General features: G+C 41.9%; 2 protein-coding genes across 2 annotated transcripts in view; one reads left to right on the plus strand and one right to left on the minus strand.

Moving 5' to 3' along the window:
* LOC129092396 (regulating synaptic membrane exocytosis protein 1-like) overlaps positions 1-3,151 on the minus strand; it is an 86,664-nt gene extending 83,513 nt beyond the window's left edge. Inside the window, 1 exon segment of the mRNA XM_054600337.1 lies at positions 2,991-3,151. Coding sequence (XP_054456312.1) covers positions 2,991-3,151 — 161 coding nt within the window.
* A 3,935-nt stretch (positions 3,152-7,086) lies between these two features.
* Positions 7,087-15,778, plus strand: asrgl1 (asparaginase and isoaspartyl peptidase 1). Its single transcript, XM_054600569.1, has 7 exons — positions 7,087-7,135; positions 10,257-10,452; positions 11,611-11,753; positions 11,937-12,091; positions 12,912-13,033; positions 14,703-14,813; positions 14,993-15,778. Exons 2-7 carry the CDS (start codon positions 10,266-10,268, stop codon positions 15,205-15,207), a joined length of 933 nt encoding a protein of 310 aa, XP_054456544.1. The 5' UTR covers positions 7,087-7,135; positions 10,257-10,265; the 3' UTR covers positions 15,208-15,778.
* The last annotated feature ends 429 nt before the right edge of the window (positions 15,779-16,207 follow it).

Genomic DNA, 16,207 nt, shown 5'->3' on the forward strand with positions numbered 1-16,207 from the left:
AGCCTGACTTTCAGTTTGTTTTGTTTGATTTTCTGAGATATTTCCCAGCTCTCTGGAGTTTAGCCACATACTGTAAGCTTACTTTTTCTTGATATCAGAAAGCAATATTGATATTACTGGATCACGGTTTTTGCAATTTAGTCAGATCAGCTAAAATATCTAATGTAGAAAGTACAATGCATCGCAAGGTACCTACAGTACATAACACATCTTGCAATTCTAGTCAAGGAAACAACAGATGAAAGCAACAGAAGCACAAACATATTTGAGCTTTTGCAACAGATATATATGTGTATTCAACCTAGATAGTGAGGTAAATACTGAGAATCAAAAACACACAATTTTCCCTCTTAGCTGTAGCTGTTATCTGTCAATCTAGATTGTTTTGGAGTGAGCCTTCTAGTTTTGGAGATATCGGCTGTAGAGATATCCGCCTTCTCTCAAACATAGTTGGACCCGATGACGCTCAGGTTGTGGTGCTCAAAGCGCCAACAAAGAAATACATTTAAAAAAACTCAACAGCAATGACCTTTTTCCAGAAATCAAGATCTGGTTACTGAAGACAATCCTCAGACCTTGTTGTGAGGTATTTCATTTGGGAACTATTCTCTTCTAACAAACCACAGCTGTTAGCCACTGAGCTAGCTAAAGCTACAGCTGGGCCCGACGAGGACGTCATGAATGTTTACATCTTTACATCGGTTTTTCAATTGTTTTTTTATACCGCTTTGAGCTCCACAAGCCGTGTGTCATCTAGCTCCATTATGTCAGAGAGAAGGCTGGCATCTTTACGTACGATGTCTCCAACATTCTGCATCTCGCAGCAAAACAATTTAGTTTGGTAAATAGCACCACATGTAAAAGGAAACATGATTAACTCTGATTTTGGGGTGAACTGTCCCTTTAAGAAATTGCAATGCGATGCAGGAATTGACTTCCACTAAGTTTCTGGTTCCATCAGTTCAGTGCAGTGACCTGCTTAACTGTTTGATCACTAGTGCTTGGCTGTATCAATAAAAAAAACACACGTCTTTAAGGGGAATACTTGTGTTTTTAGTGCAGTGAGGGAACGCTACTCATTGATGCTTTGTTGTGTTGCTGTAGGGAGGAGCTTTGCTGTACTATGCTCCTGTACTTCCTATTTATGTAACTGGGATTTAGGCTTTTAAAAGGGAGGTCTTTTACAGTTCCATTTGTCTTTGTGTAAATCACACATCGCTTTACCTCATGGTGATTACTGACAGGACGCCATTGTTTACCCACAATTTATCTATTACATCATTGTTGCTATAGATATATACCAACAGGGAGTTATGCGTATATACTGTGATCCTGCATGCTTTAACAGCTGATGGTGAGTGTAAGAGCAGTGTATTTCTCTGCCTCGCTGCATTACAACCCACACGGCCCTACACTCACCATGCATGTATTAGTCAACCAGTGCAGTGCAGATTGTAAAGACACGCGCACGCACACCGCTTTGCAATCTCCATCCAAACAGTGATGGGGGGGGGGGTGATGGCAGAAGCCAATGTAGGTTAAGACATGCATGTGCTGACAGTCTGCCTTTATTTTGCAGCGTGCATCCATGGCCTCTCTGCTGAAAATGATGCATAGCCACTTAGAGCCGGAGCTCACGTGTTGGACATTTCCTTCTTTTAGATGCAATGAATCGATCCCCTGTTTCCAGCGCCGGCGCTATCAGTCCGGCACACACACACAGGGGCTTAAAATAGAACAGGGATGTAAAAAAAAAAAAAAAAAGAAAAAAAAAAAGCTGGAGGAGCGCCTCGCTTAGGTGGGTTTTGGTCTATATATCTTTTCTATCTGCCCCGTCTGTGCATGCAGCTCCAATGCAGAAAACGTGAGGATTCAATGCGTTCTCTGGGTCCTTCAAAGAAGTTAAAGGGGGCGAGCTGGATGTGGGTCCCGTTTCTGCACAGGACAAACCAAAATCTGTAGGAGGCCTCTCTGCATGCATGTATGGAGGAGGATGCACACCGTGAATATAAGTCACTCCTGATGCAAAATGACATTACACACACAGGCACCTTCTCCCCCCTCCCTCCCCCCTGCTATAGGCCTACTGGTTCTATAACAGCCTGTGCGATTTCCTCTTCTGCAAGAGCACTGGCCTACATACAGCGCATACGGCTGAGGAAAAAAAAGGCTCAACCGCACCCCAGGAGCTGAAGACAGCAGCTGTTGAGATTGGATGCTGCACAGATAGAAAAGCCAACAGGGAGGGTTTCTACTTCCTCTACACCCCCCCTCCCTCAAAGCCTGGGCCCCCTTCAGTGAGCAGGAGAATTTTTTCCTGCTGTGTCCATAATAATGGAACTTCCCAAGTAAAGTCCGAGCCCTCGCCGGTGTGAATGACACGCCGTGACATTAAGGTAGACAGGTGCAGATGAGGAAACGGTTGCTATTTTGTCGTCTTGAGTGGAGTGTGATGTGTGATGATGATGATGATGATGATGATGATGGTGGGGCATGCAAGGGGTGACACGCCCCTTCCATCCTTCACACCATCCTCTTCTTCCTCCCTTCCTGAGCAAAGTTACAGCCTCTCTTAAGAAACTAGAGGTGGACCTGGACTGCACTGCTCTTTTCTGGCACCACAGCTGTAGCCTGCATGGGCCTGTAGTGAGTGAGTGAGTGAGTGAGTGAGTGAGTGAGTGAGTGACTGAGTGACTGAGTGAGTGTGTGTGGGGGGGACCTGCAGGATGTGGACACACACACACACACACACACACACACACACACACACACACACACAAGGGCTACACACAGGCATGGTTAGATACAGTGGAGTGATGCTGGAAACGTCTCATCCATAAGAGAGAACGGAGGTGGATCTTCAGAACGGAATTAGCCCAGGCCCAGTCTCTCTCCCTCTCTCTCACACACACACACACACACACACACACACACACACACACACACACACACACACACACACACTTCCCCCTCTCTCTCTCTCCCCTTACTTTATCATGGCCTCCTCCTTCGCCTCCTCCTCCCGTTGCCGAGCCAGCACAGCCATGATGATCTTCCTCTCATCCTCCGTCAGATGGCTCAGGTCCGGCTCCGGGATGGCCGGGGCGACCGGTGGGCGCGGGCCGCCCCGAGGGCCCACCGAGGCGAACATCTTCCCCACCACCACCACCACCACCACCACCACCACCACCACCTTCCCTCCCTCCCGCCTTCCTCTCCTCTTCCTACTCGCCTCGGTCGGGATCAGGGATAGAAAACCCGCTGGCGGAGCCCACGGATCACGACATGGCCCACGGACAAAGCGGCGGTTGGAGCGACTGATGCGGAGTTCCCATGGCGGCGGCGGGGGGCACCCAGGGCGGCGGCGGCGGCGGCGGTGTCGTTGCTAGCTGCGGTAGTAGTAGCAGCAGCGGTGACGGCGGCGGCGGTGGCGGCGGTAGCGCTTCGGTGCCCGGTTGCCGCTCTCAGCCTCTCCTTCTCCCTCTCGCTGCTCCGCTGTCTTCTCCCCCCACCCCCTCCCACCGCCCGCCCGCCCGCCTCTCCCCTCCGCCGCCTCCGTTTTACGGGGAGCCCATGATATCTCCGGCGGTCGGTCGGGATGATGGCACACGGGAGGGGGATCTCGCTTCCTTCCTTCCTTCCCGTCCTTCAGGGCCCGGGGCAGAGAGGGGTGGGTGGTGGTGGGGGGGGGAGGGGAGGGGGGGGGGGGGTGGTCCTCTGAAGAGCGGCTCAGGTCTCCGCTTGGTCCGGTGGCCCGGCTGCGGGGCTGTGGGGCGAGGCGGCGACTACTTGTTTTCGCACCGTCGCCGCTGATGCTGAGGCTGGTGCTGATGCTGAGGCTGGTGCTGATGCTGATGCTGCTGTCAGGGAGACGGAACCGTCAATGGGACCGCAGCCCCTCGAGCGCGTTCACTTCTCTTGCGGCGGGAGCGCGCGGCTCTCATTTGAGAATGGGGGCTCCACTCACCGTTCAGATGCGCGCTCACGCCAGCCTATGAGCACACTTAAGAAATAAAGGGTTCCTCGAGGGGTGCATTGTGGGGTTTGTAGGCTATGACCACAATTCATGGACGTTTGGATATGAAAGACGAGTCGGCCTGTTTTTTTTACATTACATTACATTACAGTCATTTAGCAGACGCTTTTATCCAAAGCGACTTACAGTCAGTAGTATATTACATATCATTCACCCATTCACACACTGATGACAGGCTACCATGCAAGGTGCCACCATCAGACTCTAACTAACATTCATGCAACATCCAGTCCACACCGATGGCAAGCCTTCAGGAGCAACTTGGGGTTAAGTGTCTTGCCCAAGGACACATCGACTGCCGAAGACGGGTATCGAACCACCGACCCTCTGATTGGAGAACTACCTTGCTCTCCACTACGCCACAGCGTATTTTATTTTTTGTATTCACCACACTACAGGCAAAAACATGCACTGGTCAATTTTTGATATATTGGGATATTTTGCTTCCATAACAGGTCTACTTTTAGACCAGTGATAGAAAACATCCAAAATACACACTAAGGTGTTTATTTTACTACCGTGTCCTTTAGCGTCTGTAGGTCTCTCCTAAATTCACAAAAAGTTACCATTAGATAATGCCTCATTTGCATATTAAAACATAACATTTAGAAAAAACTTGTAATCGCCCCAAAAAAAGTCTCTATGTGAGTAATCAACAGGGGCAGTTTCATAGTGATATCTATTGGTTAGGGGTGAAAATGTTAGAAATGTGAGACAATAAATAAATAATTCAGTGTCATAGTGTAGCATTATATAAAGGTGCTTGAAATTCAGATGCACATTCATTGCCTCCACTGGCTCTCAACATAACCATGCCTTGCAGCTAACCATGCTAACAGCGCAAACAAAGGCAACAGTGCTGACAGAGTTAACATTGTTAACCCGAGGGAGAACCAGAGGGCGAGCGCTACACTTCTGTGACAAATGTGTGTGTTTGATGCTTTATACTATTTTGATTATCTCAATATTGTGGAGAGAACATTTAACCGTTATTTCAATATGTCAAAGAGCAAGAGAACAAAATAGTAGAACAAAGATAGAAGAACATTTTTGCCTTTGACAAAAAGTAAATAACTTGATAAGACTGAGGAAAAACTGAGATGTATAGGCATAGTAAAAAACAGAAAGCAGGTCACATAAAAATGGCATTAGTGATATGAAAGAAAAAGTGAATGCAGGTCCAAAGAACCCTTTTCTATGTATGAAACCCTTAGCAGTGAGAGTGTTTGCACCCTCCTCCTCCTCCTCCTCTCTCCCACCAATCATTGCGTGTTAGGATGACGCGCATCCCCCCTTTTTTCTCTTTGCTTCCTCCCGCCCTCCCTCCACTCCATCCTTCTGTCCTTCCTCCTTATCCATCCTTCCAGCAGTTCCCGGCTCTCTACACACACACACACACACACACACACACACACACACACACACACACACACACACACACACACACACACACACACACACACACACACACACACACACACACACACTACTTCCTCATGCTGAAAAACAATCTGAATGGAGCCTGGGGTTTACCACACATACAGCCGTGCACATGTATGCCTATAGGGTGACATTTACAGTATGTCAGTGTACAACATTGTAATTATGGGCTGTGTGGAGAGGGGGCCCCCCAAAACATTACACACAAACACACAAGAATGTGCCACGTGTAAAGATCACACTAACGCTATCAGGCAAGATAATTAATTGTGTCACATTCATCTATATTTAGAAACAAATGTGCTTTAGTGGACTATTATTAGCCAAAAATCCAGATTTGGTAAAAAAAAAAAGATCATAGACCATGATTTGGTTTAGAAATTGACAACATTTTATACAGTTTTTAGGTTCCTAAATACCAAAACTAGACTATGCCACATGTGTATGACCCTTCAGGTTCATACACACTGCCCTGTAAAGTCCAGGTCAACCAGTGTTGCTGTGAGTTCCCAGTAAATCTTGTTTTTATTATTTCAGCACCATGGTCAGCTCACTGAACAGCAGCAGAGGGGAAGGGAGGAACATGTACATGATAGGAGCAGTGCAGCTGCAAGTCGAGCCCGCGGGAGCATGCTGGGAAGATAGGCTTAGCCCAAACCCTTCATCATCATCATCATCATCATCATCATCATCATCATCATCATCATCATCATCTTATAACATGCCCAAAGAGATAAACAATTCCCTAACTAGTATCGCGGGCATGCAACAAGGCATACAATTGCTTGACTTGTTCAAAAGCTTATTTAGGGCAGCAATGTTTAGGGAGAGTGTCAAACACTTTATACATGCAACTGCAAATGTCTCATTTTCAATTATTGACTTTCTGTCAGATATATCTCACTTTTTAAGAAGGCTTAGAACTCCATCCACAGCACCGGTGGTTCCACTATAAAAGCATTTGGCATGTTTCAGTGATTCTGTCTCCATATGTTGGAATTGTTTGATGACATGTGATGTTATACCTGCAGTCACATATTCCCAGACTTTTTTCACCTAATTATCAACTTGTTTCTTGTATATAATGTTTTTTTTTTATTTCACTCTATCATGTGCTTTAGGCTTTTGGATTGGCTTTGCACCAAACAATCCTAAAAAAAAGAAAACTAAGCAATTTTGACTTCCTAGTAAAAAAAAAGGTAGGCCTGTATTTTAAAATAAACTAAACTACTACTTTGTAAATAAAGTAAAACAGCATACTATTAGTACTTCTTGTACTACAATTATTTTTATACTAATAATAATTATATATTATCTTAAATCATGGTATTATAAAAGGTTGACCTCTTCCTTAAAGGGATTTTTCTATTTGTAAAAAAAAAAATATATAAATAATAATAAAATATAATATATAATATAAAATTCAGCTAGGGAGGGTAAAAAAAAATATTTTACTTCATTAATAATATGCAAACATTTTCTTTAATCTAATTTCCATCACATAAAACATACTCAAATTTGAATGTAGCCTGCTGCATGTCGGTTTGTATTTTATTTTGAAATTATAATTGTCATATCCCGGAAAAGATGTAGCTCATTCTGAGCTTTATGTCTTCTTGTGGATTTTGGTTGGATTGAAGCACCGTGTCAAGCTGCAGGGTAAGCAGGTGCACTGAGCAGTTAAAAGGTGGTAAATTGTTGAATTGCACACGTAACGTCGGGTCGGTTTTATTCTGTGACGATCGAGTAAAATACTGTATTCGGAGTGTGCGATTATTGCGGATATTCGTCCTCTCTAAAGCTATCGCAAATCCCTTCAAGGTCTCTTTCAGCGACCAAGATTCAGCCTTTTCCTCCAACTTTGACGTGGTATTAAAACACTTTCTCCCATAAGTAGTTTATTAAACAAATATTCTTGGACTAAGTACTTCTTAGGCTACTTGCACAGGTGTGATGAAGTAATGTTACTTTGTACTTTTTGAGTAATCATATGTCAAAATATTAGACTCAGACTTGGATTACTCAAAAAGTACAAAGTAAAAGTAGTTCATAGTATGTGTGCAGGTAGTCTAAGAGGTATTAAGTATAAACTATTAGTTTCATAAACTACTTATGGAAGAATGTTTGTTTTATATATATATATACCACATGAGAGTTGAACCAGAATACACGCGGTCCTTTACTTTGAAATACAGACCGGACGTGTTACTTGCAGGATTTTGCGATAGCTTTAGAGTGGACGCCAACTGTCACTCAGGCTGGAGGCTAATATGCAATTTTAAGTGAGGCATAAAAAAAATAAAAAAATAGTTTAAAGTCGTATCATGGTCAGAACAAGGTTAGTAAAGAATGATGGTCTTTTTAAATTAGTTTGAAAAGTAATTAGTTTATATGACACCAAAGGTTTGATATCAATTCCTGAGAAGTTTATGGCTTTATTGGCTTATGCAACACCTGTCTTTGTATCTACCGTCATTCGCAATGGTGGAATGTAAGTTACATTTACTTAAGTAGGCCTTCCATACTTAAGTACAAATTTGAGGCACTTGAACTCTACTTGAGTATATCCAACGTTGCAAATGTATAGTTCTACACTGCTCAGATGTCAATATTTCACTTTTTACTCACCTACATTTGTCTTATAACTTTCAATTTTTCAATTCAATTCAGTTTATTTTGTATAGCCCAGAATCACAAATTACAAATTTGCCTCAGAGGGCTTTACAATCTGTGCACATGCGACATCCTCTGTCCTTCCCTCACATCGGCACAGGAAAAACTCCCCTAAAAACCCCTTTAACAGGGAGAAAAAAGGAAGAAACCTCTGGGAGAACGACAGAGGAGGGATCCTTCTCCCAGGATGGACAGAATGCAATAGATGTCATGTGTACAGAATGAGCAGCATAACAGAGATACAACACATTCAATGTATATGACATAAATGATTCATATAATAAGACTACTTATAATAACAGCAGCAATTATTACAGTAGAATTATAGCCATGAAAATAGGGATAGTAATGTGACTAATAATAATAATGGAAGTAGCAGTGGGTGTCAGTCGGCTCACAGCAGGAGGCACGACTACGGTCCAGGTACCACAACGATTCATGGAAACCTGCAGAAGCGAGAAAGCAAAAAGGGCTTCAGGGTGGAAGTAAAGCTAAAATGCTTAATGGTACAGGTAATAGTAATAGTAATGTGACTAGTAATAATAATAATGGTGGTAGCAGTCGGTGTCAGCAGGGCCGTAGCAGGATGCACGTCCACGGTCCAGGTACAGCCACGATTTATAGAAGCCTGCGAAGCGAGAAAGCACAAAGACTCCAGGGTACAAGCAAGTCAATAAGCGTAATAGTACAGGCAATAATAATAGTAATGTGACTAATAATGACAGTGGCAGTAGTAGTGGGTGTCAGCAGGGCCTCAGTAGGTGGCACGATGACAGTCCAAAAACTTATATTTCTTTACAGATTACATCTCTTGTCCAGTGAAAACCTTGCGGGATATCAGACTTTAAATGATTCTGATAAACTGAAGTGCAGTTTATTTCTAAGCAGTAGCAGTTCACATAAGAACATTACACATCTACAGCAGTAAAATGCAACATGCCCATTAAATCAAATATCAATCCACAAGCATCATAGTAAAACACTGACAGGGAATATTGTAATGCACAACGAGTACTTGTACTTTTGATACGTAAAGTACATTTTCCCGATAATACTTACATACTTTTACATAAGTAAGGGTTTGAATGCAGGACTTTAACTTGTGTTGGAGTATTTTCACAGTGTGATATTAGTACTTTTACCTCTGGATACTGAATAATTGTCTTAATGTAGACTCAGTAATACTACAAGGGGCGAGATAACACAAGAGGCGGTGTATTACTTCTGTTAATCTCAGAATTTTGAATTATTCTTCACTATAGCTAACGCAAGGAAAGCTTATTTACAGAATGCAATTTAAATATCTGAAATAATACATCCAAACATTAAAATGGGAAATGTTGAATAAAATGCCAAATCAAATTTAACATCAAGAAAGCATTTGGACAGAAATTTAAAAGATGAAAAACAGATAATGAAATACATGACAGGTAGATATAAGGGCACGGATTTCACCTTTTTTTTTTTAAAGGTAGTCAAATTATATCTTCTGTAAGTGGGTTCCAGTGAAAAAGTTAGCAGAGTGCTACCAGATGAGGGATGTTTTGATTTATCATCTGCAGATTGTTATCCGCCGGTATTCAGTAAAAAATATGCAATCAGGATCAGCTTTAGGCAGTTTATAATACATCATTATAACTACTGATGCCAATTATTTCAATTAAAGCAACTGTTTAATTGAAAAATACAATTATTTATCTACTTCTGTTTTTATGCAAATAACCACTTTAGATGATGAAAATGAAGGTAAAAGGATTACGCTGACCTCCGTGGTGGTTAAAATTATTTTTCGGAACAGTTCATTGACTATAGGCTAAAAGAAACTCAATCGTGGCATCTCTACTTCTGTTAAATGACACTGAGCGGCACTTTATCCTTAGGTATTGTTTCTGTTTAACAGCTGTTTATCACAGTCCACCAGTCAAGATGCTTCATTTTATAATCCAACACAAGTAAACATAAATTAAATCATGATAAGTTGATATAATATACACATAAAATTTTCTGCTCTTAAATAATTTATCCCACTTTTTATGCAGAAGAGCGAAACATAGGCAGTAATGCAGAAATATGAAACCCAAGCACTCTCCACATTTCCCCTCCCTAGGTGATTGACATGTTTCCGGTGGTGGTGGTCCACGGAGGGGCGGGTCATATCCCCAAGGAGAGGTCAGAAAAGTCCACGGAGGGAGTGTGCCTGGCAGCCCGAGCAGGGTACACCATCCTCCGGGGAGGAGGCAGCAGCATGGACGCTGTGGTGGAGGCTGTGAGCCAGCTGGAGAACAACCCCTCCTTCAACGCAGGTCCTTTTTTAAAAAAACATTTTAATCATACTTTTCTTCCTTCTATCAAAATCTGAATGTTTTACACTTGTTCTAGACATGTTTAATGTTTTTTGTATATATTTGTTTTCATGTACATGTAGTACTATTCTATCTTATTACTTGGGTATATAATAATGTTTCCTTTTTGTCATTCTAAATTACATTTTCACATTTCTTTGAAAACATTTCTTTTTTCCTGCATTATTAAGGAAACATTCCATCTGCAATACACTTATTTCTAGCTCATTTATTGAAGCCAAGCTATTGGCAGGACCTAAACATAGTCATCATTGTGTCCAACACTTTGGTCCATCTCAATGGTTCACAAACAATGTCCAGTCCAAAGTATTTCCTGATTTCAGATATTGGTTCTCGATACTCTTTTCTAACTTATTCCCCAAAAAAACACATAGCAATACATCTTAAACTGTTGCTGACTCATGATAGTCTTTTTGTAAGCTGTGGTTTTGTGCATGTTGATTCATGTAACTACTGGTAACCTTTACACAGGCATTAATCTTCTGAGTGTTGACCTGCTGTTTTCTTATTCAATAGATTGGACGATTGTAAAGGCCTACGTGTCATATTTGGTTTTGTCCATGGATTAACCTTTTGGAACATAATAATAATAATAATAATAATAATAATACAATTCATTTATAAAGAGCTTTTCTCAGACAGGGGTCACAAAGAGCTTAACAGCAGTGGAATTACAGTCAAGCAAGAAAACAAATACAAATCAATAAAAACAAGACATAAAACATTAAAGCGTGTTAAGAAGATACAAAAGACAGTCAATACACAATAAAAACACAAGTTAAAAGCAATGAACATGATTGCACAACCAAAACTACCTGTGGCTCTTGGTTTTTAGGCACTGGACTATGATATGGGCGGCTTGCTCATGGCCACAAGTTGAGTTTGTTTAAGGTGGCTCCTTAAAGGGATAACTAAATAGCACCATGCGCACAACGCGACAATTAAACTAGGCCCAACTAGATCACACACTCTTGAACGCTTTTTCATCTTCACGAGCTGTCATGCGGCTCCACACATACCAAATGTCACTTCTGTGCGGAAGAGATTCTTTGTCCCCGGAGGCTGCACTCTTTTTTTAAATCATCTCTCGACTTCCAGGGTGCGGGTCGGTGCTGAACATCAAAGGAGAGGTGGAGATGGACGCCATTGTGATGGATGGGAAAACACTGGGCAGTGGTGCCGTGTCTGCTGTACGCAACATAGCCAACCCCATCCAGCTAGCAAGGCTGGTTATGGACAAGGTGCGTTCATTTCAATCTGGGATGGTCACGGTATAGAACCAAAAAAATATCATTGTTTAAAAAAAATATCAGTTTAAAAAGTGACCTCAAAACATATTTCTTGCACTCCAAGTGCATATAAGTTCTGTAATAGTTTTTTTTTTAAATGTGTTTCATGATGGGAACTTTGACACTTCATTTCAGACGAGTCATGCATGTCTGACGGCAGAGGGGGCCAATCGGTTCGCCCGGTCCATGGGTGTCCCCGAGGTGCCACCCGAGTCCCTCATCACTGAGTACTCCCGCATGCGTTGGACAAAGAACCTGGCAGCGGACGCCAACCCCGTGGAGTGCCAAATGTGAGTCCAAACCTGTTTGTTTTGTCGACGGAGCCGTTTTGGACTCACAGCAGTCGCAAGTGATTCCAGTGGTGACTCTGGTATAAAACAAGTCCAAACAGGTCTAGACGTTCTTAGAAAAAACAATTCAACCACTTCTTTCTGCACAATCCACTTCTCCTCTGTTGATCCATACTGTGATGCCATTTGGAAAGAAACTGCACAGCAATCAATCCTTTAACTTCAGACCAGGTGACCAAACACCAAGCAGATTGTGATTGAGGGGGTGTTGGCCAATATAGAGACTTGAGCTGAACGACAAGCCCGCACAGATTCCCCTGGACGTAACTTAATACACTCCTCATATCTCAGAACCTCTTGATGTAGCGGAGGAAACAATAGTTGGAAAGTGAGGAATTTTTGGGAAAACATTGAGCTCACGAATCAACAATGGCAATTTTGATTTCGCAGCCGTAGTAGTTCGTTGAGCTTCTATGCATGTTAGAACAGGTTGATTTCTTTTTTTTTTTTTTTTTTTTTTTTTTTTTTTACTCTCTAGGCCATCATTGGAATTCATTATTATCACAGAAACTCCCTCCCAAGCTCTAAACTTTTCACAGCTGCTTTTTAAGCCTAATAGCAGAGAGAAGGAGAAAAAAAAAAAAAGGTAGAGTAGAACAAGAAAGAGTAAAGAAAGGTGTTCCTTCAACCTGGTTTTAGCCAGTTTAACTCGGTTACCAGGTTACCGTATCAAAAACGATCATACCCGCTGAGTTCATTATAATAAAATGAAGTCATTCCGAGTTCATTCTTGCGTTCCCCTGTGTGTGTTGTGCTGTAGGGGGAAGACGGGCACGGTCGGAGCAGTGGCAGTCGACAGCGAGGGCAACATAGCCTGTGCCACCTCCACCGGTGGGATGCTGAACAAGATGGAGGGACGGGTGGGGGACACGCCCTGCATAGGTCAGTACTCACATTTAGTTTGGAAAAACATGAGAGAGAGAGAGCGAGAGAGAGAGAGAGTCTAACAAAAACAACAGGGAGGAGTTTATTGTTCTGGTTGACCTTTGACCAGAAGAAGTTTGACATGTGTGGTTAGTCTGCTCGGTTAATAGCTGACTATGAGCTCTGTGTTTGCTAACAACCAACTGCACAACAATGCTGCCACCTGTTTCATGGTGCAACCTTTGAAAACTAATGAAATACCCATACCTTTTGAATCAAAAGGGCTTCCAACTGACAACCAGTGTGATACAGAACAATTCATTACATTACAGTCATTTAGCAGACGCTTTTATCCAAAGCGACTTACAGGAAGTGTATTCAACATAGGTATTCAAGAGAACTACTAGTCACCAGAAGTCATAAGTGCATCTCCTTTCTTAAACAAGCATCTCAAAGCATAAGCCAGAGCAAAAGTATAGTGCTGAGGCAAATTACTACGAAAACAATAATTTCAACAGACTAATCCGAATATAGTAAGTGCTACAAACTACTACGAATAGGATAAGTGCAGTAAACAAATACAAATTCAATAAGTGCAGCGAACTGATACGAATACAGTAAGTGCAACAACTAATACGAGTGCAATTCATGCACATGATGTCAGAGCCACAGCGCTGAGCGGCTTACACGTATAGCCCGACTGTTGACAGAATCCAGAGTGTCTTTTGACAAGATGAATATACATTGGTTGTTTAATACAGAGGTTTAGTAAACAGCTGCTAGTGGATCTTATCTGTCACTGTCAGCCAGTGAGTGAGTCTTGAGTCAGCAGACACTCTGAAACAGACGTTTTGTTTGTGGAATGTATCGATTTCGAAACCACGTCGTGGCAACGTGTTTTGTTCCTGCCAGGGCTCTCACTGTCTCTTTTAGCTTTCTCTTGTTCTTCGCTCAGTTCTTTTCTTTTTCTCCTTGCGTATCAGGCCCCCAGTGTCATCCATAGACACAAAATGTAAAGTACGAAATAAAATTCTCTCAAGAAAAATGTCCCAGCTTCCTTTTAACTACCAAACTTTTGCCAGTGAAAACATAGACATGAGCTAAACGAAGGCTCCTCCGGTCTTTCCTGTAATTTCGTGGAGAAACGGAAACGAAGACAGGCATTAAGACTAACAATAAATAAATAGCCATCACCAGATTAACGAGGCATCAGTATTAAACTGAGACTGTTTAGCAACCAGTTAAACACTCATTGCGGTTGCTTTACCAACAAAAGCTATCAATTCAAGGCCCACACATCAAAAGCAAAACATTTGAATGACAGGGAAGTTAAATAGTCATTGGCTGTTAGTCAGTCTGTTGTAAAGCCATCCATGTCTGTTGTGTAAACCTCAGTGGACATTCCTTTTACCAGCTGTTGCTTTGCCATCCTTTGCAAAGAAGGGTTTAGGCTTTAAACTGTTGATAAATGTGTCCTCATTTACTTTATTTGTTACACCTTCTCACTTGCAAAGGTTTTCTTTTCTGACACTTTAGAAGGGAAAAACAGTTGTAAATTAGCTTTATCATTTTTCTTCTAGCCTATGTTTCCATTTCTAGCTGACTGTTCTTTCAATGAAACTATGAGTAAAAAAAACTTGAAATCATTTTATTTTTTTTATATTTAAAAAATTGTCACTGCGTGCAGGGAGTGGAGGTTATGCTGACAACCAGGTGGGAGCAGTGTCAACTACAGGCCACGGAGAAACCATCATGAAGGTCACTCTAGCCAGACTCATCCTGTTCTACATGGAGCAAGGTAATACACACACATATACACACACACACACACACACACACACACACACACACACACACACACACACGCAGTATATCTGCAGTGTGACGTGGTGTCACAGAGAAGGTGATTTGTTCTAAATGTTGAACAGACTTTTCCTTAACAATAACCTCATCATTTCTTCCCTCCTCTGTTCTCAGGTCAGTCGGCGGAGGCTGCCAGTGATGCAGGCCTGGCCTACATGAAGTCCAGAGTAGGCGGGCTGGGTGGGGTGGTGACTGTGGACCCTCAGGGCCACTGGGCCGCTCGCTTCTCCAGCCTGCAGATGTCCTGGGCTGCAGCCCAGAAAGACACCCTGCACTACGGCCTGTACACCGGGGAACACTTCACTCAGAGCATCGATGAGCCTCTCTGACAGCAGACACAACACTTCTGTTTATAGGATTCAATGAATCAACAATATTAATACTAATGGTTCTGATGGACAATTGATTTTTAGTATTGATTAATATTACCAATATGTCCTTATCTTGTTGATTGTGTGATAGACCTTAGTAAAGAAACATGAAGTAACCTCCAGCACACAGGCAGTTTATGATTTCTCTGTTGAATAATCCATCATCAAACAACCTGCATGATATCAGACACAAACTGTCTATAGACCAAAAGTTGCTTGTATAGCAACTTTAAAGTTGTAATCTCTAAATTATCTTTAGCATACGTCTCAAGATCACTTTAGACCACTGCAACCAAGTAGAATTTATGAAGTCCTCTTGACCATTAATTCTTCCTTTAATTTGTTGAAATTTCCCCAACATCATTCTTCATAACTCCCCTACCTGGACAACAAAGACAAGAAATGAAATCGTATGTTATGAAAACATTGCCAAAAATCTTAGCCCTATTTTCTTTTATATCTAAGGTTTTGAGGACATTTGATAGATGATTGAATAAATATCACATTATTATATCTTAGATTTTTAAACTCCAGCCAAATAGAATTTTGTACTAATTTGAAAAATGGATAGAAAACTGATTTGCAAGTGTGATTTTAAAACGAATTTTTGACAAAATATGTTTCCTCTATAATAGAGGAGTTGTAGTTGTGTTTCTTGTATCAAATGATAAGACTAAATGTATTCTTTGTTATGTAATAACGGAGCATCCATGTGATTTATGTACTGTAAGGTGAAGCTCTGCCATCACGCCAACGTTTGAACCAGAGCCAGTATTTGTGAATGGCTGCTGATCAGATGATGAAGCTGAAGCTTTGTGTTAGGAAAACACTAATTCTTGACAATAAATGCCCTCTAATCCCTGACCATTGTGAATTCCATGCTTCATTTACCCATAAAGCCTGTGTGTGGAGGTGCACTGACGTGTAGAGCTCTGACTGCATGTGTTTCCCTCTTGGA

Source organism: Anoplopoma fimbria, chromosome 6 (genome assembly GCF_027596085.1).
Source record: "Anoplopoma fimbria isolate UVic2021 breed Golden Eagle Sablefish chromosome 6, Afim_UVic_2022, whole genome shotgun sequence".
In the NCBI taxonomy this organism is placed as follows: domain Eukaryota; kingdom Metazoa; phylum Chordata; class Actinopteri; order Perciformes; family Anoplopomatidae; genus Anoplopoma; species Anoplopoma fimbria.